Source organism: Sciurus carolinensis, chromosome 6, assembly GCF_902686445.1.
Source record: "Sciurus carolinensis chromosome 6, mSciCar1.2, whole genome shotgun sequence".
Taxonomy (NCBI): Eukaryota; Metazoa; Chordata; class Mammalia; order Rodentia; family Sciuridae; genus Sciurus; species Sciurus carolinensis.
The window spans coordinates 64,612,635-64,631,894 of NC_062218.1; the positions used below are offsets into that span (position 1 = coordinate 64,612,635).

Genomic DNA, 19,260 nt, shown 5'->3' on the forward strand with positions numbered 1-19,260 from the left:
TAAGGTGGACCACTGTTACATTTCCCCATGGTCAATTTCTGCATTCCATTTCTATGGAAAAAATGGGTGATGACATCTCCACACTGCTTCTTGCTGAAAGGGGGCGAAGTTGGGGGAAGTAACCCAAAGTCCTTGGGGTGTGGACAGTTAAGAGCATTCAGCATCAGAGCAGTCCAGGGCTCCACAGTGGCAGGTGGCAGCTGGCTGGACAAGGCGTACATGGGGCAGGGATCATGCAAAGCCAACAATAAGCAAGACAGCAAAGCACTACTATTTTGTAAACAATTAGCACAAAAGCAATGAGTATTTCAGCCAGTCTCTGAAAAACCATGAAGACAGTAACTTATAATCTTAAACTTGACTGAATTTTGAGCAGACATTTTACTAATTTTTTTAATAGTAAATAAAAGTCCACTCTCTTATGGTTTAGCAAAATTGGGCAATACTCTTGGCCATATCTTCTGGTGATAGCCCTGCAGTCAACATTATGGATGCTGTTGAAGAGCACAGAGCTCCTGCTCCTAAGAGATTTCTCACCGGGAAAACATTCTAACAGTGCAGAAAGACGTTTTATAATCTGGAGTTAAAGGTCATCAGACATTTTGCCAATTTCTCTGCAGGCAGAAATGGACACAGGTCAAACTCTTAAAGGTAACTTATGATCAAGATAATCTGAAAATTGAAATGTGGATTTATGATCCAAAATTTGGCAATACAAACAAACATCGATGATGTAGACTTTGCCAAAGATAATAACCTCAGTAAGTCGGGGACAAAGGAAATTATTCAAAATGAATTCAACTGTTTCTCTACAGAGTTCACCTCTGGCAAAATGTGCTACATAGCTTTGGTTCAGAGTGCAGTTGTATACTTTCATAAGCCAGGGTTTACAAAACTTTTGCCACCAAAACAAAACAAAAATAAAAAATGATTGGATTTCCAGCATGCTGCAAATGTTGCTATATCAGAACCAAAGTTTTCTACTTCAAGTTTTCAAACCTCAACAGCCTTCAAATTAAAACTTGATGATACCCTGAGTTGAAGTTCAAATTTTGCTGGGCTTAAACATTCTTGCTTTATTTCCTTTTCATCAGGAAGTGACTATTGATTTTGCATTAAAATGAGCAAGAGAGGCATATGTCTATAAAGAATATTTTTTAATAGTCTTCTAAATATAACCACGTAGAAAAGGATGTGTAATTTACTTCTAATATCATAAAATAAGTTCTATCTAAATTTTTGTGTCTGTATAAGTGCTTTTTTTCTGTAAGTTCATAGCTTTTATCAGTCTCAAAGAAGTCCATGATCTAAAAAAAAAAATTCTGAACAAAACCCCAGTTTTCTGTTTTTGATACTGACCTCTGGTAACATACATATTATCTCACAACAATTTAAGACTATATGGAAGAAAATCAAACCACAACACTTAGAAGAAAATAAAGATAAAAATTTAACACATTTCAAACTGAGAAAAAAGCTTTCTGAACAACAAAAACTGAGAGAAAACTGATTTCACTGACAAACAGGCTATTAGGAGATGAGTTATTAGGAAGTCAATAGTTATACACGGAATTCCATGGGTACCAGGGGTGGAGAAAGGACCCCAAAGCCCTCAGCACCCCCGGTGCCATTGCCACTGGTCTCGTTATCATCCCAGCAGAGCGGCAGCCCTGTGGCAACCCATTACCTCACAGCAGCCTTGAGCGCAAGACAGGGACTGAGGCACAACCCCCACCTTCAGCACTGCAGGCACCAAGCCTGGCACCACCGAGAGCACAGCAGGGACAGGTGGCTTGGGTGGGCTTACATGGGCAGCACCTACTGATGAGGACAAGAAGGACATAGTACAAAATTTGGGGAGCAAATGGCTCAACGTAAGAAACAGATATTATTTCATCAAGAGGAATGACACCAGCCTACCGTACGAACCACCCCAGGAAGCACCTGAGCCGTGTAGAAGTTGAAGAGACAGAATTTGATGTTGTGGGAGGAGAAAAGGGCACAGAGGCGCAGATGTGCCAGGCCTGGCAGAGTTCCAGTTCAAGGCAGTAAATGAGCAGCAGACCGTAACCATTGCAGATGCTATCCAAATCCGCAGGGTCCTCACACAATCAGCAGCAGAATCACCAGGAGGGTGAGTGGGGGAAAGAGGGAGGGATTGCAGGGTACTCCCGAAGGCCACCCCCGCAGCAGGTGAAGATTCTGAGAGCAGAGACTCTAAGTGCGACCACACAGGACGTCAGCCTCCCGGGGCAGGGAGAAGAGGTGGAGGGTGCTGACAAACAGGTGCAGGAGAACAAGGTGGACCACTGAGACAGAATATTATGGGGGTTCTTGACCATGATTCCACTGGGTCTCCCCAAAGATAGCCTAGAGAGGATGGCAATGAAGAGGATAGGGAAATCCTATGTGACCCCCTCAACATAGGTACCACTGCAACTTCAGTTACGGACACAGATGACCAGCAAACCCTAAACTACAGGATGGCAGAGACAAAAGCAGCCGATCACCAGCTGAGAAGTCCTCCTCTCTCAAGGCCGAGCAGGGGTGAGCTGAGTAAATTTAGGTTTGCCATCTCTACCATCATCTAGTCCTCCAACAAGAAGAAATGAATGTGAAATCCTAGCAATAGGAAATGATCAGAGCTAAAGACCTAAGGGCTTGCTTTTTGCTGTTAACTAGATAACTAGAACTATCTGCATTATCTATGCCACAAGGGGTTTTTATTATTTTTATCCAAACGTGTCTTTTTTGGTCATGAGAAACATCTTTTATTTTTAAAAAGGCTTTTACCCCAAATACACCTTTAAAGATTTTTAAATTGTTTCATATCTGGTCAAATTGAGATTTTTCAAAGAACTTTATTTTAAATTTGTAATAAACATTTACAACTTGATTTTTAAAAGTCAACAAACTGAAAGTACTTATTGATAAAGTTTTTTTGTGGGCTTTATGGTTTTTGGTTTTTTTTTTTGGTAGTGCTAGGCCTTGAACCCAGAGCCTTGTGCATGCTAGGCAAGTGCTCTACCACTGAGCTACACTCCTGGACATAATAGGGGTATTAAATAATTTTTTTAAATGTTACATATGGATTTTCGACTGTACAGGGGTCAGTGCCCCCACTCAGGTGGTATTCAAGGGTCAACTCTAATTGGAAAAGGTGAGGAAATAGCTATTCAATGATTTAAATTTCAACTTTTGAAAAATGATCTTTATAATTTGATAAATTTTCCAAGGGAAACCTGGAACTTTGAGTTACAAACTAAAGAAGATTTAAAGCTAATTGAATCAGATTATTCCTTAGGTTTGGAAGAAATGAGACCTTCCCTTGTCTCATCCTCCTGGATAAGACTCATTATATAGAAACCAACAGACTGTTTGGAGAAGCCCGACTGTTTCTTCCAACCATTCCTAAACTTATAGGACTTTCATGTCTAAACTTTAGTAGCTGTCAAACTTCCTTGGCATAAAAAAATCTCATGACAAATCCTAATGATTTTAACACTTAAGATGATTAATTACAGAAAAATTGATAATATAAAAAGATAAGAAATTACCTATATATCCACTAGTTGAGGACTGGTTAAATTATGGTACATCCAGAGGATTAAGTACTATGCTTAAGCATACCACAGATTATAAATTTAAATGCCTACAGGGACCAGGTAGACATAAATGAGTGTAGTGGGCCTGTGTTGGGAGTTGGGGACACTGGAGATTGGCGACTTAAAAAGTCAAAACTTCATCTAAGGAAGGCAGCAGCTACTTAATTCTATTCCATTTTAGCCTTACAGAAATGTGGGCCCAGTGTTGGCGGACCTTTTAATTTGGAAAAATTTTCAAATTCATAAAAAGTTGCAAAAATAAGGTATAACAAAAGAACACCTATGCCCTTTACCCACATTCTTTTATTACTAATTTTTTGACACTATTTTTTTTTTTGAATGCTGGGAATTGAATCCAGGGTCTTGCACACGCTAGACAAATGCTCTACCACTGAGCTACATCCCCAGCCCTTGCTAATTCTTTTATTGAGTCCATTTCAATTATCACTCTCTCTCTCTGTACCATACACACACATAATTTTCTTCTGAACCATTTGAGGATATGTTATATACATCATGGCTCTTCACTCCTAAATATGCTATTGTGCATTTCCTATGAATAGAAACCTGGGACACCTGAAGTGGGATGAAGAAAGAAGAACATGAGGAGGCCTTCTCTCCCTGGCCACTAGAGGACCAGTCAAACAGCCACTACCCCCAAACAGAGTTGGTAACACCAAGCAGAGGTTGAACACCCTTGCACTAGACATTTGTCAGTCCTTCAGTAAAAATATTATCTCTAATATATGTATCTTTGCTTATAAATTTGGTATAAGTGCTAATTTACTAGTATATTATGTACCTTATAAAAACATACTTAACAAAGGATGAGGGATAATTAAATAGAAATACAAGATTCATGGTTTTCTTCCCACACTGCAAGGACGCATTTGGCATCTTACAGGGCATGTGCCTCCCCACCTTGGGGAGTACCACTAATTCCAAAGCTGAGTCCTTGACTGAAACTCCTTGACATCTGCCAGCATCTGCCACAACACACTGTTTGATTACTGAAGCTTAATTATATGTTTACTTTTTTAAAAACTTTCTCCCCCTACTAGAACACAAACTGCATGAGAGCCAGGATCTCACCAGTTTTGCTCATTCCTAATTGCTCAGCACCTAGGACAGGGCTCAGCACACAGTAGGTACTCTTTAGACCTTGTTAATGAATGGAACTAAACTGCTCCTCCTGGCTCCTAGTTCTTTCACCTGCTCAGCCCTCCATTCTTCTGTCAGGAGATAGTGGAGGCCCCCTCACCCGCTGTAGGAAGCTAACAATACCCCACCCTACTTCTAAGCAAAACTTTTTAGCTTTGAAGAACTTCTTAGGATGTCGGAGGCTAACAACAGTCTTGCCCAAAAATACAGGCCCACAATCCCAAATTTAGAACTTAAGAAATACATTAATTACAATAGCTCTAAAGGTGGTTCCTTTTTAAAAGAAGTCATTTATTTGTAAGTTGAACTATCATTTTAACACAAAATTTATCATTCTCACTGAGTTGTGTCAAGCTGTTCTTGAAGTTTCCATTCTGGGAGGAAAAGGACAAGACAGGCAAGTACCTGATGGTTTTCCACACGTCAAAGCCGTCCAGAGGCTTTGTGCCATTGGTGTGTCCCCCAGCCAGATTCACGAGGGTGGGCAGCCAGTCGGAGATGTGGATGAGCTCCCGGTTCTTCACGCCCTTCTGTTTCAGCAAGGGGCTGGCCACGAAGCCCACCCCTCGAATGCCTCCTTCCCACAGGCTCCATTTTCTTCCTCGAAGGGGCCAGTTATTGCCCCCTGCCAGGGTCTGTCCTCCGTTATCTGAAACACAATTAGGTCTTGGAATGAGGATGTGAAAGTTGTCAGAATCAACATGGATTTGCTTGTGTCATGTCCTAACAAACAAAAATTACACTAAACAAAGCTGAGGTTATGAAGGAGGGGATCTCATCCAGATATGCCTGATGACAAGAACTATGACAGAAGACTCTGCCAGAACCACACTCTTGCACAAAGACCACCCACAACAAGCAAACTCCTGCAAGAACGTCTGTCCAACAACTGTGGCAACAACCTCGGACCAGGGACCCTCTTGTTATTGATTCCTATAGCCAAGGATTATTGTTCAAAAATCACTTATGTCATCCTTGGTTTTCATTTAAAAATGTCCCTTTGCCTCAACCTCTTTGAAGATTGTCATAGCTGACTATGATACATGTATTCCCATCCTGAGCTCCTCTACTTCCAAATGAACTCACCTTTGGAGAATCTGTTTGTTATTTAGGTGGAAGAGGACAAAGTTAATTCTCAAATGCATTCAAGAACAGAAGGCTTCTGTGTGCGCTCTTTTTAAATGGAACTTGAAGAATAAAGATAAGAACTGCCCCTTACCTTCCTTGACGAACTCCCCTCTCCCCCCAACACTGCCCTCCATTACACAGACATCACCAGGGGCATGGCACATGTCTTCCACAGGTTGTGAACCCAGAATTATAGGTGATGGGGTCAAATCGAGGAAATGGAGGCCATCTGAGTCTGGGAAGTTGGAGACCGCCCCTGGGAGATTGGAATGTCAGTGTCTCCAAAGCCCTTTGATCACCAAGGTTACCTGCTTATAGAACCCCTCTCCAAAAGCTGCCAGCCCGGAATTGCTAATTAATACCTCTTGGGCTGTTACCTGCCTGGATCACTCCATTTGGCCCTTCCACCTGCCCATCTGCTTCTCACCTTTTTGCCATCTCACCAGCCTAGTCATGTCGGCAGGAAGAAGAGATAAGGAGGGAGACAGCAGGAGAACCAAGGAAACTTTAGTCTATAAAAAGGGCAGGGCGCTCTCACTTCTTGAACACCAGCCATGGCCCCCTTCTCTCTCCCAGAAGTAGTCTGTGTTACTACCTTTAAATAAAACCTGCTTTATATGCTTGCCTCAAGGTGCTTCTCTGGTGTTATAGTTCAACATTTGAGGAAACAGAACTCGTCACCGGTAGACGGCGGTATCAGTAGGGCCCCAGAAAAACACGGCAGTCCCCTGATAGTTCGTGCCTGGGATAGACGCCTGTGCCACACGATCAACTAAGTCCAATGCATGTGTGTGACTTTGTATAGGGCAGGAGAATGAGTCCAGGTGAGTCTGAGCTCACATGAAAGGAAAGCTGGGGGAGTTTCACTTACTGACTTAAAGCTCCTGAGAATGAGGACAACAGACCTTTCGATATTCTTCCCGGAAAAAGTTTTGCACATTCCACTCCCTGCTGATCTGAACTCTTTCTTAAGTGTGAAAGTTAAGGATTTCTCCAATGATTTATAAATACCTCTGCAAAACAGAGCAGTTGGGTGGAAAAAATAATTTTGAGAAAATTTCCTCCCTGCTTGACAGGATGGCAAGATAAAGCTTCATGGAGAGCAATGCCAGGGAAGAGGAGGTTCTCTTCCATGACGACAGAGGGTTCGGGGACACTGGTGAAGACGGGGTGAAAGTTATAAGAGTGACTGAAGACAGGTATCTTACTAGCCCAGTGAGGGTTCGGAGTTAGACATTAAATTAGAACTGTAGAAAATAAAAGTGATATTTCTTGTAGGCTGAGTTTGTAGAATCATGTTAGCTTCAAAAGTATCTGTACACTTTGGTGACATCAGAGATACATTTGAAATAACACTTATTTGCATATAAGTTATACTTAATTAAAGAAAAAAAAACAAAAACCAATGTTGTCCTGTTGCCCAGATGAGCCACATGAGGGCAGTGTGACAAACCTACACTATGGAAATTATGCAGTAGTCCCCCCTTATCTTTGGTGGCTACATTCCAAGACTCCCAATGGGTGCCTGAAACTCCAATAGTGCCAAATTATATAGGTACTGTTTTTTCTATACATATATGTCTATGACAAAGTTTAATTTATAAATTAGACACAGTAGGACATTAACAACAACTCCAATAAAATTAATCAAACCAAATATAACAATATATTGTAATAAAAGCTATGTAAATCTAGCCACAGTGGCACATGTCGGCAATACCCACTGCCTGGGAGGCTATGGCAAGAGGATTGCTTGAATCCAGGAGTTTGAGGCCAGCCTGGGCAGCAAAACAAAACAAAACAAAAAACACAAAGCTAAGTCAATGTGGTCTCTCTCAAAATCTTACTATACTATGTCAGGTGCAGTAGTGCATGCCTGTGTAATCCAAAGGACTCTTGACGAGGCTGAGGCAGGAGGATCGCAAGTTCAAGGACAGTCTCAGCAACTTAGCAAGACTCTTAGCACTTGGAGAGACTCTGTCTCAAAATTTTTAAAATTTGTTAAAAAGATCTTGGATATAGCTCAGTGGTAAAGCACCCCTGTGTTCAATTCCCGGTACCAAAAAAAAAGAGGAAAAAAAGAAAAATCTTACTGCATCATATGTTGGACAAAGAGATGATTCATGACCTGGGCAGAACTGAACAGGATGGCATGAGATTCAACATACTATGCAGAATAGTGTGCAATTTAAAACATTATTTTTTTTTTCTGGAATTTTCCATTTAATGTTTTTAAGCCATGGTTTACTGCAGGTAACTGAAACTGCAAGTGAAACGATGGCGATGATACTGCTGTACATAGTACAGGTATGCACCTGGGAGAAAAGAGCATGAACATTTGTTAAGCACCACCAGGCAACACCTGGATTTCACATTACCTCATAAGGCCTGGGGCGGGAAAGCTGGAACTGAAACATGACGCCAGCCGCTTATTAGCTGTGTGGTCAGGGGCAATATGCTACCTCAGTTTCCTCATCTTAAATATGGAGATAATAATTCCTACTTCATGTACTATGGTGAGAAGAAAATAACACCATTTATGATAATTTTTGGCAGGGCCTCTGGCATAACCTAAGTGCTCAATAAATAAATGGTAGCAACTGTTGTCATTCTTAACATTTACAACAACCCAAATAGTTATGATAATCCAGTATTAGTAGTTATAATACTACTAGTCTCATAATTATTTTCTTGCTTTAAAAAAATTTAGGTTTGAAAAGGTCAAACAGCTAATAAGTGAAAAGGCTAGGTTTCCATCCAGGTCTGTGTGACGACTGCCAGGCCTCTGTCCCTCCAGTGCCACACTGCTAATGTCCTCAGTGCAGGGATATACGAGGGCCTCATGATCCTTCCCATCCCTGTGAAAGCCACAGGGCTGGCCAGCCGCGGCAGAGTGTACTCTTCCCATGAGGCTGCAGAAGGAGAGCTCCTTAAGGGTCAGGCTAATTCCCTTTGGTGCTGGTGGGGAAGAAATTCAAGGCTCTACTGCTAAGGGGACTTCTAATAGAGCACCTACCTCTTGGGTCCTCAGTTCTCTGTGCTTCCTGAAGGGGAGTGGAGAGGGTCTTGAGCTAGATTAGATGAGGGACAGTAACGCTTCTTCAACTGGGGGTAGGTGACAATCGATCCCATCTTTTGTTATCACAGATGTACAACCCTTTCCTCAAGTCTTTCTGCATCTGTTCTTCACCCAAAACTCAAGGCCTAAGCAGCCACCCGAGTGAGTTTATGAAATGCACATTCCATTTCACATTCAATACTCAACAAAGTATCAGGCACCCACAGCCAACGTGCCAAAACTTAAAAACGGTGCCCTTCGTATAACTCACACATGCCCGGGAAGGAAATGCCTACTCTCTACCCATGGTGTCAAGCCAACCTGTTGTCAGGATTGCAATCAACCATACTAGCTCGATGCTTCAGGAGAAGCCTGTTGTCTATGTTTATATAACGTGTCCTTCAGTTGCACATATTTGGTGCTCAATAAAAAATACTGGATAATGAGGGTGGTGGAAGGAAGACTGGAGATGATGAGGATAAGGGCGGATGGTCTGGAATGTGATTCTAGGAGCAATCCCTCAGTCATGACTCAGAAAGGAAAATTCTCTGGGCTGTAAAGAGAATTTGGCCACTGCTGCTACTGTAGGAGCTGGAAGACATTTCCACGTGTCCTGAGGAAAGGGCGCTGATGCAGTAGGCGACTGTTTTTGCGATTAATTCATAGTGATGTTTTTGCCATTAACAATAATAAACGATTCTGTCATCAGTTATCAGCGTGGCTTCCTCAATCTTTTTTTCAACAGTCCAGAGGGAAAGCACTGTCAACTGACACCCTGCATTTTCTCCTAATGCCCCCCCCCCAGAGCCAACCCTAGGAAAAGGGCAATTCAGTCCCCATAGGTGGCACTTGGCTGACCCTTGCCACTTACCAATGAAGGAGCAGAGTACACCGTGTTGGCCCTTTAGTCAGCTAAATGCATGAAAATAGGGTGCTAGCCATCAGTTCCAGTACAGCCTCCTGGGTATTTCAAAGAGTTCAACATAAAACTGATCAGCAAGAATAACATAAGCTCATATGAAACATGGTGGATGGGATTTTTCTATATGCTGCTCACCTAAGTCTGACATCAATTAAAATAAAATAAAATAATAATGGAACCACCACCATTTCAAACATTTCAAACATGTTTCTTTTCCCTCTCCTCCTAATTTTCTATTTGGCCAGACTTAATTTTTTTCTTGTTAAGAACTCATTTTCAGCCGGGTGCAGTGGTGCATGCCTGTAAACCCAGCAGCTCAGGAGGCTGAGGCAGGAGGATTGTGAGTTCAAAGCCAGCCTCAGCAACAGCAAGGCACTAAGCAACGTGGTGAGACCCTGTCTCTAAATAAAATACAAAATAGGGCTGGGGATGTGGCTCAGTGGTTGAGTGCCCCTGAGTTCAATCCCTGGTACCAAAAATAAATAAATAAATAAATTTTAAAAAGAACTAATTTTTCAAGACAAATTTTGTTTCTTTTCCTGACTGACTTAACGAAAAAACTTCCAAATCAAAATAAGATGACTCCAGCTAGCAAAGGAAGCTATGAAACTATTTTTTTTCCCCAGGGAAAGTTTTTTTTCAGTAACATTTTGGCAGAGGGAAAACCTAATTATAAAATCTTTGCTGTCTAGAAAAGAAATGTCAAAATAAAATAAATGTCGTCATATGCAGATTGTAAATCTCACTTTATTATTCATTATTGAACAAAAATAACTGTCAAAAAGTCATGGAAAAACATTGGTTAGCCAAAGACCTGAACAAAAACATCAAGTATATGACAGTGAAGCCACATCTGTATCCAGCTGATAAAAATTAAAGTGAAACCATGACAACAACATTAATTCTTAGCATACTCCCCAAATAACTTAAGGCTGGGCTTGTGTGGAAGGCTGCCCTGAAGTATCGCATGTGTCTCTGCCTCTGTGCCCCAAGGATGCTTCAGCCTGGGCTTCCCCAAGACCTCCACCTCACTCTGACTTTGGGATCATGGAAGGAAAGGCAAGGAAGGCTCCAGCAGCCTCCCACCAGGCTCTGGCTTTCTTTCTGCATCAGGCACTGTGCATGTGTGACTGATAGATGAGTAGGTGACATCATTTCCAAAAAAGAAGAAGCCTCTTTGCCACAAAATAGTACCTGCCTATTGATGAGTGATTCTTTCAGATTATTTTTTTTTAAATAATGCAACTAAAATGCAAACTGGAGAACTAATAAATGTCTTAGCAGTCATTTAAGGGACTAGGTAAATTCAATTCTCTCCTCTAAAAGACTTTGGAGAAAATATCTACCCAGATAGTCATCTTCCAACCTGATTTTCTTCTCATATCTTCTTTCTTTCTTACTCAGCATTCAATCATCTCTGACTGAAACGAATGTACAATGAATGTGCATTCAATTCTGCCAAGTCTAACTTTAAAATGGTTTTCCAATCCATCCCTGTTCTCCAGCCCCACTGGTTTAGGTTAGGCACTTCCCTCCCTCTCGTGGGCTCCTGGAGTGATACCCAAGTTACAGTGCTTCAGGTTGCCACCAGAGGTTACTTTGTAAAGTTACACACCAATCAGACCACATTCATGTTTAAGGACCTGATTTATTTCCAATCAGGAAAAAGTTCAAACTTTAGCCTAACAGAATCTTTTTTAAAAACATATTTTTTTTAGGTGTTGATAGACCTTTATTTTATTCATTTATTTATATGTAGTGCTGAGAATCTAATCCAATGCCTCACACATGCTAGGCAAGCACTCCACCACTGAGCCACAACCCCAGCCCCTAACAGACTCTTTCACATCTGTCCCCAGTCTACTTTCTGGGCATCAATGCCTGCCTCTCTCCCATGAAGTGTACCATATGCTTCAGGCTTATAGGATTAAACTCTCCTGTATTAGAATACATCACATCCTTTCATGCTGACTTTTCCTTTGCACACATTGGCTCCCTTGTCTAAAAATGCCCTTACCCTTCTTTCCTGCCTGACTTAACTTTTAAGTCCCTGGTTAAAAGTCATATCTTCCATCAACCTATTGCTTGGTTGCCCAACAGTCTTTATCTCTCCTCTGTACCACTGCTGCATGGTATCTCTATCATTTTCTACTGAACTTATCTCTGTACATTGCTAATCAATTATTTGTGGCTTTGTCTTCCCCATAACTCTGCTCCTTAAGGGGCAAGAACAATGTCTCACTATTTGTATTCCCAAGACCTAGTACAGGGCCTGCCAAAGAGACCAAATTAAAAAAATGGAGATTGAAGATACTAAAAATTAACTTGGTTAGTATAGTTTTTTCTGAGTCTTTGTCCAGTGAACTCCATACCCCTGACTTTTAGGTGGTTGTTCTACATAGAGATACTGCTTAATCTACAGGATACTAGCAAGGGGCAGCAGTCCAGGACCCCAGTAAGGATTTGAGCAAATATTGGACCCACAAGTACCTGAACAGTCCAATCTGTCACCTGGTTGATTACCTTGAAGTCAAAGGGGGTTGTTCAAGAGCATCTGAGGAAGCATTGGGGCCTCACCTGGAATAGAGAACTCACTCATCCCTCTGACATATCTGTCTTGAATTCCACCATGTGTCAGGGACTACTCTAGCTCTGGGGAAATGGTGACTTACAGATAGACAAGGTCTTCTTTCTCAGGGGTGAGTGAGAAACAGGGTAAGATCCCTCCACTCCTGGTAGGCAGTTATTCAGCTGATCAGAGGAGCTGACACCAGAATGATGAGGCAGAGGCAGCCAAGTGACAACCAAAGAGGGGTAGCCAGGCGCAGAGAGCAGGAGGTTCAAGGGCTTTATTCAGTTATACGGTAGACAGTGCTCTGAGTCAAGACTTCTTCTTAGTTAAAAACTAATTAACTGCATTCTTAAGAACACTTGTTGCCAGAAGTTAAGGAAAACTTGAATGATGACCATATATTAAAAAAAAATAATAAGGTGTCTGGTTGTTTCATGACCATTATTGAGATAGGAATTTGAGGACATGGAAAAAGAACTACTGAGTCTCAGAACAGAAGTGCCCATGAATTGTTGTCATGCAGGAAATGCCCACGAACCCTAGAATGTAAAACAAGCAACTCATTAACATCCTGCCCCCTGACCTGTATGCTTGTGCACAGGTCCTTGTCAAACAAAGTAGTATATACCGATCTGGTGCAAAATTGTGTGACCCACCCCCCAACTCTGCCTCCAGTTCAGCCCTAGCTACTGTCCCTCTATAAATATGAGGCCCGGACCAAGGTGCTGCTTTTCACTCTCCTGATGGTTCCACTCTCTTTACCTTTCAAGTGCACAATCCATATCTTCCTAAATAAATCTCTGTGCCTCAATACCAGATGCAGGTTGGGATTCTTTTATATCACATAGGTCAAGGACCCTATATCCTGAGCTGAAATCCACTCTCTGGAGCCTCCTGGGACCCACTTCCAGTATTCAAGTGATAGAAGTGAAATGCTGTGAGTTGGGGCAAGTTACTCAATCTCTGAGCCCAAGTTTCTTCATTAGAAAAATGAAAATAACAATACCCACCTTAACATAGTACCTGACATAGAAATAAGTATCAGCTACTTTCACTGATGATAGTCACGAGCACCAGAAAATTGCAGAGCAGAAAGGCTCCTATCTGGATATTTATCAAACAGAACCTAGACTTAGGTATTATAGCCACACTCCCACATACCATGCTTAGAGCCATCTAGGTTACATGCTGTACTCTACGAGCAATTTCTTAAGGGTCATAAAAACAATGATGAATTCTGTTATCACTGGGGGAGACTCATGATGACTCCTTTCTGTTTTCACAAGTTTAAATAAGGTACATCAGTTACCAAAGAGAGAGATTCAGTAATGATAGCCTGGGATTCAAATTAAGCATCAGAAACTGAATATTTGTTCAGATGGTCATCTGACTATTTGTAGGGGTTTCAAATGGTTTGCAGCATTCAAGGCAAACAAGTGCTATGAGCCTCAACTCCCAGTCAGACACTAATCAGACTTTTCATCTTGATGAACAGCACTAGCAAGGGGGAGGGCTCCTACTGAGCCAGCAAGAGGAAGTTTGGGTTGGGTAGATTTGGCAGTGAGACACCAAGTAACCGATGTAGCCACCAAAAGAGCTGAAGATAAAGGAAGATGGATGCAGGGAAAGGCCAGACAGCAATGATGGGGATTATAAAGAAAGAGATTATAAAGTGTTCTAGTAAAAGATTTCCTCATTTTAATGGGCTAATGTCATTGCTTATAATGATGAGATACCAATGAGATTTTATCTCCTCTTTAAAATTTATTTAGGATGAAAAGACTTGAAAGTCTGTTGAAAGACTGGAAACATTTGTTCTCTCAAAGTTAAAATGGAACTGGAAAAGTGATCTAATTTATTACGTACTGGTAGGCAAATGACTTTTTTTCTGTAATTTAGAGTATAGGTAGTCACAGATCTTGGATGGAAGCTCTAAGACAACAAAATGTTGTGAGGTGTTCTCACTTAGAAAGTTAGATAACATTAGGTTTAATCTGAATGTTCTGGATTCCCATAAGTAGCACAGAATAACCACATTAGGGATATTCAGGGTAAGGAAAAGTGCAAAACGTTTGCTCTATTCTTTTTATATAACTAAAATCCCCCTTGTTTTTCCTATGATTTGATCTTAAAAGAATAGTTGATTTTTTAAAATAATTTCAGGGTAAACTAAAATTCTTTGGCACCCTGAGGGGGTATTACAGTTATACTCACAAATTGTTTGACTCCCCTTCTAGACCTAACGCCTATTGAAGATGCTCAAGTAATTTTTTTCCTAGAGAGCTATTTCTCCCTCAGTAATGTCAAATCAAGAGGTGATAGGTGAGAAAATTACCACAGAAATGTTTGAAAGTCTGGCAAATTCAAGGACAGCTGGAGAAACTGAAAATACTGTTAACAGGGAAAAGCCGAATTGTGGTTTCAAAATAATAGGCATACTAACTATATGATGAGAAAGATGGAAAATGAAGTCAATGATTTTTCAGAGTGTGATAAGAGAAAGCTGACATGTTCTATTTGGCCAAGCATCAACCACTGTCATTTGTCTTCTGCTTCCAAACAAATAATACAAGTCAAATGTTCTAAATTTCACCTAAATATTATTAAGCACCACAAGTTAAATGTCCAACTTTTTACTGAGCCTCTAATTCATAAGTAGTAATATATGTTTTTAGGGTTACTCAGAAAAATAAATAAACCAAACTGAGTGGACAGGCAGTTTTCTTTCCCCAGAGCACTTCTCTGAAGTTTTGCCAAATGCTAAAAGATCTCAGTGGCAGTTGAATGTTTAATGCCGGGAGAGGCTGACAAGGATCAGGAGAATGCTGACTAGCACTGTTCTCTCTGAAAAACAGCAGAAGAACACCTTCTACTCCATGGGCCTAAATATGAACCAGTTAGGTAAAAGAATTTCAAATATTGAATGCACAATTGATTAAAAAAAAAAAAAAAAAAAAAGGATGGGAAAAAGATTCCCTTCTAATCTGCAGATGATACTTGCTCTTAGGCCAAAATAAAATAAACTCTGTGAGTCCCGGAATCTTGGACTTCCTGACCACACGAGAGCGCAGCAGCCCTCTGACCAGGCAGTGAGAGTGAAGTCTGGGTAACACTGGGTGTCCCAAGCAGGCAAGCAGATGAAGGCAGAGTGAGGGCTGGAGAAGAGAAGGTAGGAAGTACCCTGGGCCTCTGGGCCTAACATGAGGCAAGTGGCTAAGCAAAGTAGGAGGCAAAGGGATGTGAACAGCCATGATACAAAACAGGATACAAAAACAAGACCAAAGAATGAAACATCAAAACGGACATCCCTGAGTAACCACAACAGGCACGTTAAAGTCCATGCAATCAGAGACTAACTCTGGGCCCACATATATAGTCTCAGACACTATTCTAATAACATTATGGTATCTGGCTTCCTAATTTCCTAGTAAGAATCTGTAAGTTAGGAAGATGTGTAATGCTGGAGATAGGAGCATTAGAAGGAGGAAAGAAAAGGAAAAACATGAATTTTAAAAGTAAATCTGCTTAAAACTATATCTGTTTCTCAACAATAAGTGATCTACCCTGATATATGCATATAAGGATCCACTGTATGAAGCATCTTTCAATAAAAAAATTACAATGATGACCCTAATCACTAAGACAGTAAGAGTTCATGGAATAGTTGAGGATATTTTAACCAGAAAAAAAGCTTTTATATTCCATATTATGTCACTAATCCTACCCTATATCAGTATAAAGTGACTCCCTTCACCTGTCATCTTCTAGCAGATGCAGCAATGACAGGCACATAAAAATTTTCACTATGCTGATATAAAGTTAGGCTTACTAAAGAGAGAAAGTGATTATAGGTGAAACAGGATTTCTCACGAGCCTTGCATCTCTACTGAGATGATGATCCCAAATAGCAAGGAAGGCTTTTCTTATTCTTTGTTGTTCCTGTCCCTCCACCCAGGAAACAGGCAGGGCTATCAGTGTCTGCCGCTGGAGACGGAGAGTCAGCAAATGAATGAGCTAATAGGTTTGGTTGAAACAATCATTCAGAGTCAGTTAGTGAAGAAGGAAGACTGGAAGCAAAGCAAGAGGACATGGATGTGTCCCTAAGAAGACACCTGGGCTCTGCCTCAAGGACAACATCTGAGGTAGAAGGAATGTGGGAATCCAAGAGTAGAAAGCACTGGGCCTCATCCCCTGAGGAGCCCTGGGGCAGACGAGGGGATAGAGAGGCTTCCTGCATTTTCCTGTGCCCAGTGTTTTGTGGCAGCAGCAGAGTGTCAATTAATTGATTTACAAGGAAAATTTATATATTACAGTGACAAGTTCATTGTATTAGCTTTGTGTTGCTGCTATAACAAATTGCCTCACATTTAACTGTTTAAACAACACAAATTTACTATCATATGGCTTTATAGGTTAGAAGTTGGATGCAGGTCCCATTGGGTAAAATGAAGGTGTTGGGATGGCTACATTCCTTCTGGACATTCTAGGGAGAATCTGTTTCCTTGCCTGTCTAGCTTCTAGAGGCTGTTTACATTCCTTGATTCCTTCCTCCATCTTTAAAGCCACCAATAACAGTTGAGTATATCTCATATCATATTACTCTGACCTTCTCTTCTGCCTGACTCCTCCACTTTTAATGACATGTGTGATCACATTGGCCCAGTCAAATGATCCAGAATAATCTTCCCATTTTAAGGTCATTTTACTAGAAACCTTAATCTGGTCTGCCATATAACAACATATTCATAGTTTCTAGGCTTTAGGACATGAACATCTTTTGGAGGGGGGTGTGGTAGGGATTGTTCTGATTACCACAGTCATAATGATCAAGTGAGGTTGACCCTGGGATTACAATCAATTTTCAAATCAAAGAACAAAGTTGGAAGAATTACACTACTTCACTTTAAGAAGTACCATAGTCATCAAGACATGGTACTAGAACACAGTGCCCAATAAAAGAACCACATTCAAATGGCCATCTGATTTTTACTAAAGGTGCCAAGCAAACCAATGGGGGCAGGGGGATAGATTTTGCAACAAATGATGCTACAGTATAATTGGATATGTAATATATGTTAAAAAAAATTTGACCAACCCCTAATTCACAACATATATATAATTCAATAACTACAAGACAAAAGACTCTAACTTAAATATAAGCAAAGGAACACTTCTCCAAAGAAGATAGACAGATAGCCAACAGGCATATGAAAAGATGCTTAACATCATTGGTCACCAAAGAGGTACAGACTAAAAGCACAAAAGACACCACTTCATATCCATTAGGATGACTAGAAAATGAGAGTCAGACCATGACAAGTAGAGGGGCAGATGTGGACAAACTAGAACCACCCCCCTACTCTACTCGTAGGAATGCACATTATATGGCTGCTTTGGAAAACGTTTGGTGGTTCCTCAGAAAGTGAAACCCAGAGTTTCCATACAATACAGCAATTCCACTCGTAGGTACATACCCAAGAGAAATGAAAACATGTCAATACCAAACTTGTAGTTGAATGTTCATAGTAGTATTATTCATAGCAGCTTCTCCAAAAGTGGAATTAAACTAAATGTCCATTAATGTATGAATAGATAAAGAAAATCAGGCATATTTTCAGCAAGAGACATCAATAAAAGTAGCATCATTCATCAGTAAAAGGGAATGAAGGATAGATTCATGCAACAGAATGAATGAACCTTGAAAACATCATGCTAAGTGAAAAAAGTCAGTCATAAGAGACCACATATTATACGATTCCATTTATATGAAATGTCCAGAATAAGAAAAGCTATACATATAGAAAGTAGAATAGTGGTTGCCAGGGGCTGAGAAATGAGGAAATTGGGAGTAACCCAGATATCCTGGGTGTGGGATTTCTTTCTAGGGTGATAAAACATTCTGGAGTTAGATACTGCTGATGATTATGCAATTTTGTGAATATACTTCAAACCAGTGAATCGCACACTTTAAAAGGGTGAAATTTGTAGTATGTAAATTATATCTCAAAAGCAATATTGTATGAGAAACTAAAAATAAAGATGGATCAAAGACCCAAATATAAAAGTGAAAACTATAACACTTTTGCAGAAAAATATGAGAATATAGGTCAAAAGTTCCTAAAACCAATAGTTTTTTTTTTTTTTTTAAGTACATTTGTGTATAAAAAGCTGGTAAGACCCATAATGATGTAAGAGGAAGCAGAGGAATGATCTAACTTTAAAGGGCAGCTCTGATTGGCTGGCAGAATCTCACTGCAATTAGGCACCCATTTTGCATGTCTTCCCTTTTGGATGAGAGGCATGTTAAAGAAGAAATCCTACATTCAAGAAAGCTGTTCCTAGTGTCACAGGAATACATATAGTCTTCTTCATGGAAACAACCCCAGCCTGCCCACTCCATGTATATTTATTTCAGAACACTGGCAAGGATATGACTCAATACAACAATGAACCAGGCATTCTAAATACCACCCTAATTATCAAAACCCGGAGCTTTCAGGACATGGTAGATTCTTTGTTCTTGTTTTCATGAGTTCATTACATTGACTTGGCTTCTCTTAAAAACAGCAGATCTTTTCTGGAGTCAGTGTGTCTCTCTTTCTCTTACAGACCACTACTTTGATATCTCAATTTCACATTGGGGCCTTTGTGGTCAGCTGACCCTCCAAAACACGTGCCCAGCATGTGAAACACCAAAGTCGTTTTTTAAAAGCTTTTTTGTCTGTACTGAAAGAGACTGCCTCATTGTTTACTCCACTTTTGGCTTCCTGAAAGTTTAAATATGGAATCAAGTGGAAAATGACTTCAAAATAGA

At 40.6% G+C, this 19,260-nt stretch overlaps 1 protein-coding gene across 1 annotated transcript in view; it reads right to left on the reverse strand.

Annotated features, from left to right (window-relative positions):
• The window catches only part of Arsb (arylsulfatase B), a 196,060-nt gene that overhangs the window by 88,664 nt on the left and 88,136 nt on the right, over positions 1-19,260 (reverse strand). The window contains exon 5 of the mRNA XM_047556044.1: positions 5,172-5,415. Within this exon, the coding sequence (XP_047412000.1) occupies positions 5,172-5,415 (244 nt within the window). The remainder of the gene's footprint in view (positions 1-5,171; positions 5,416-19,260) is intronic.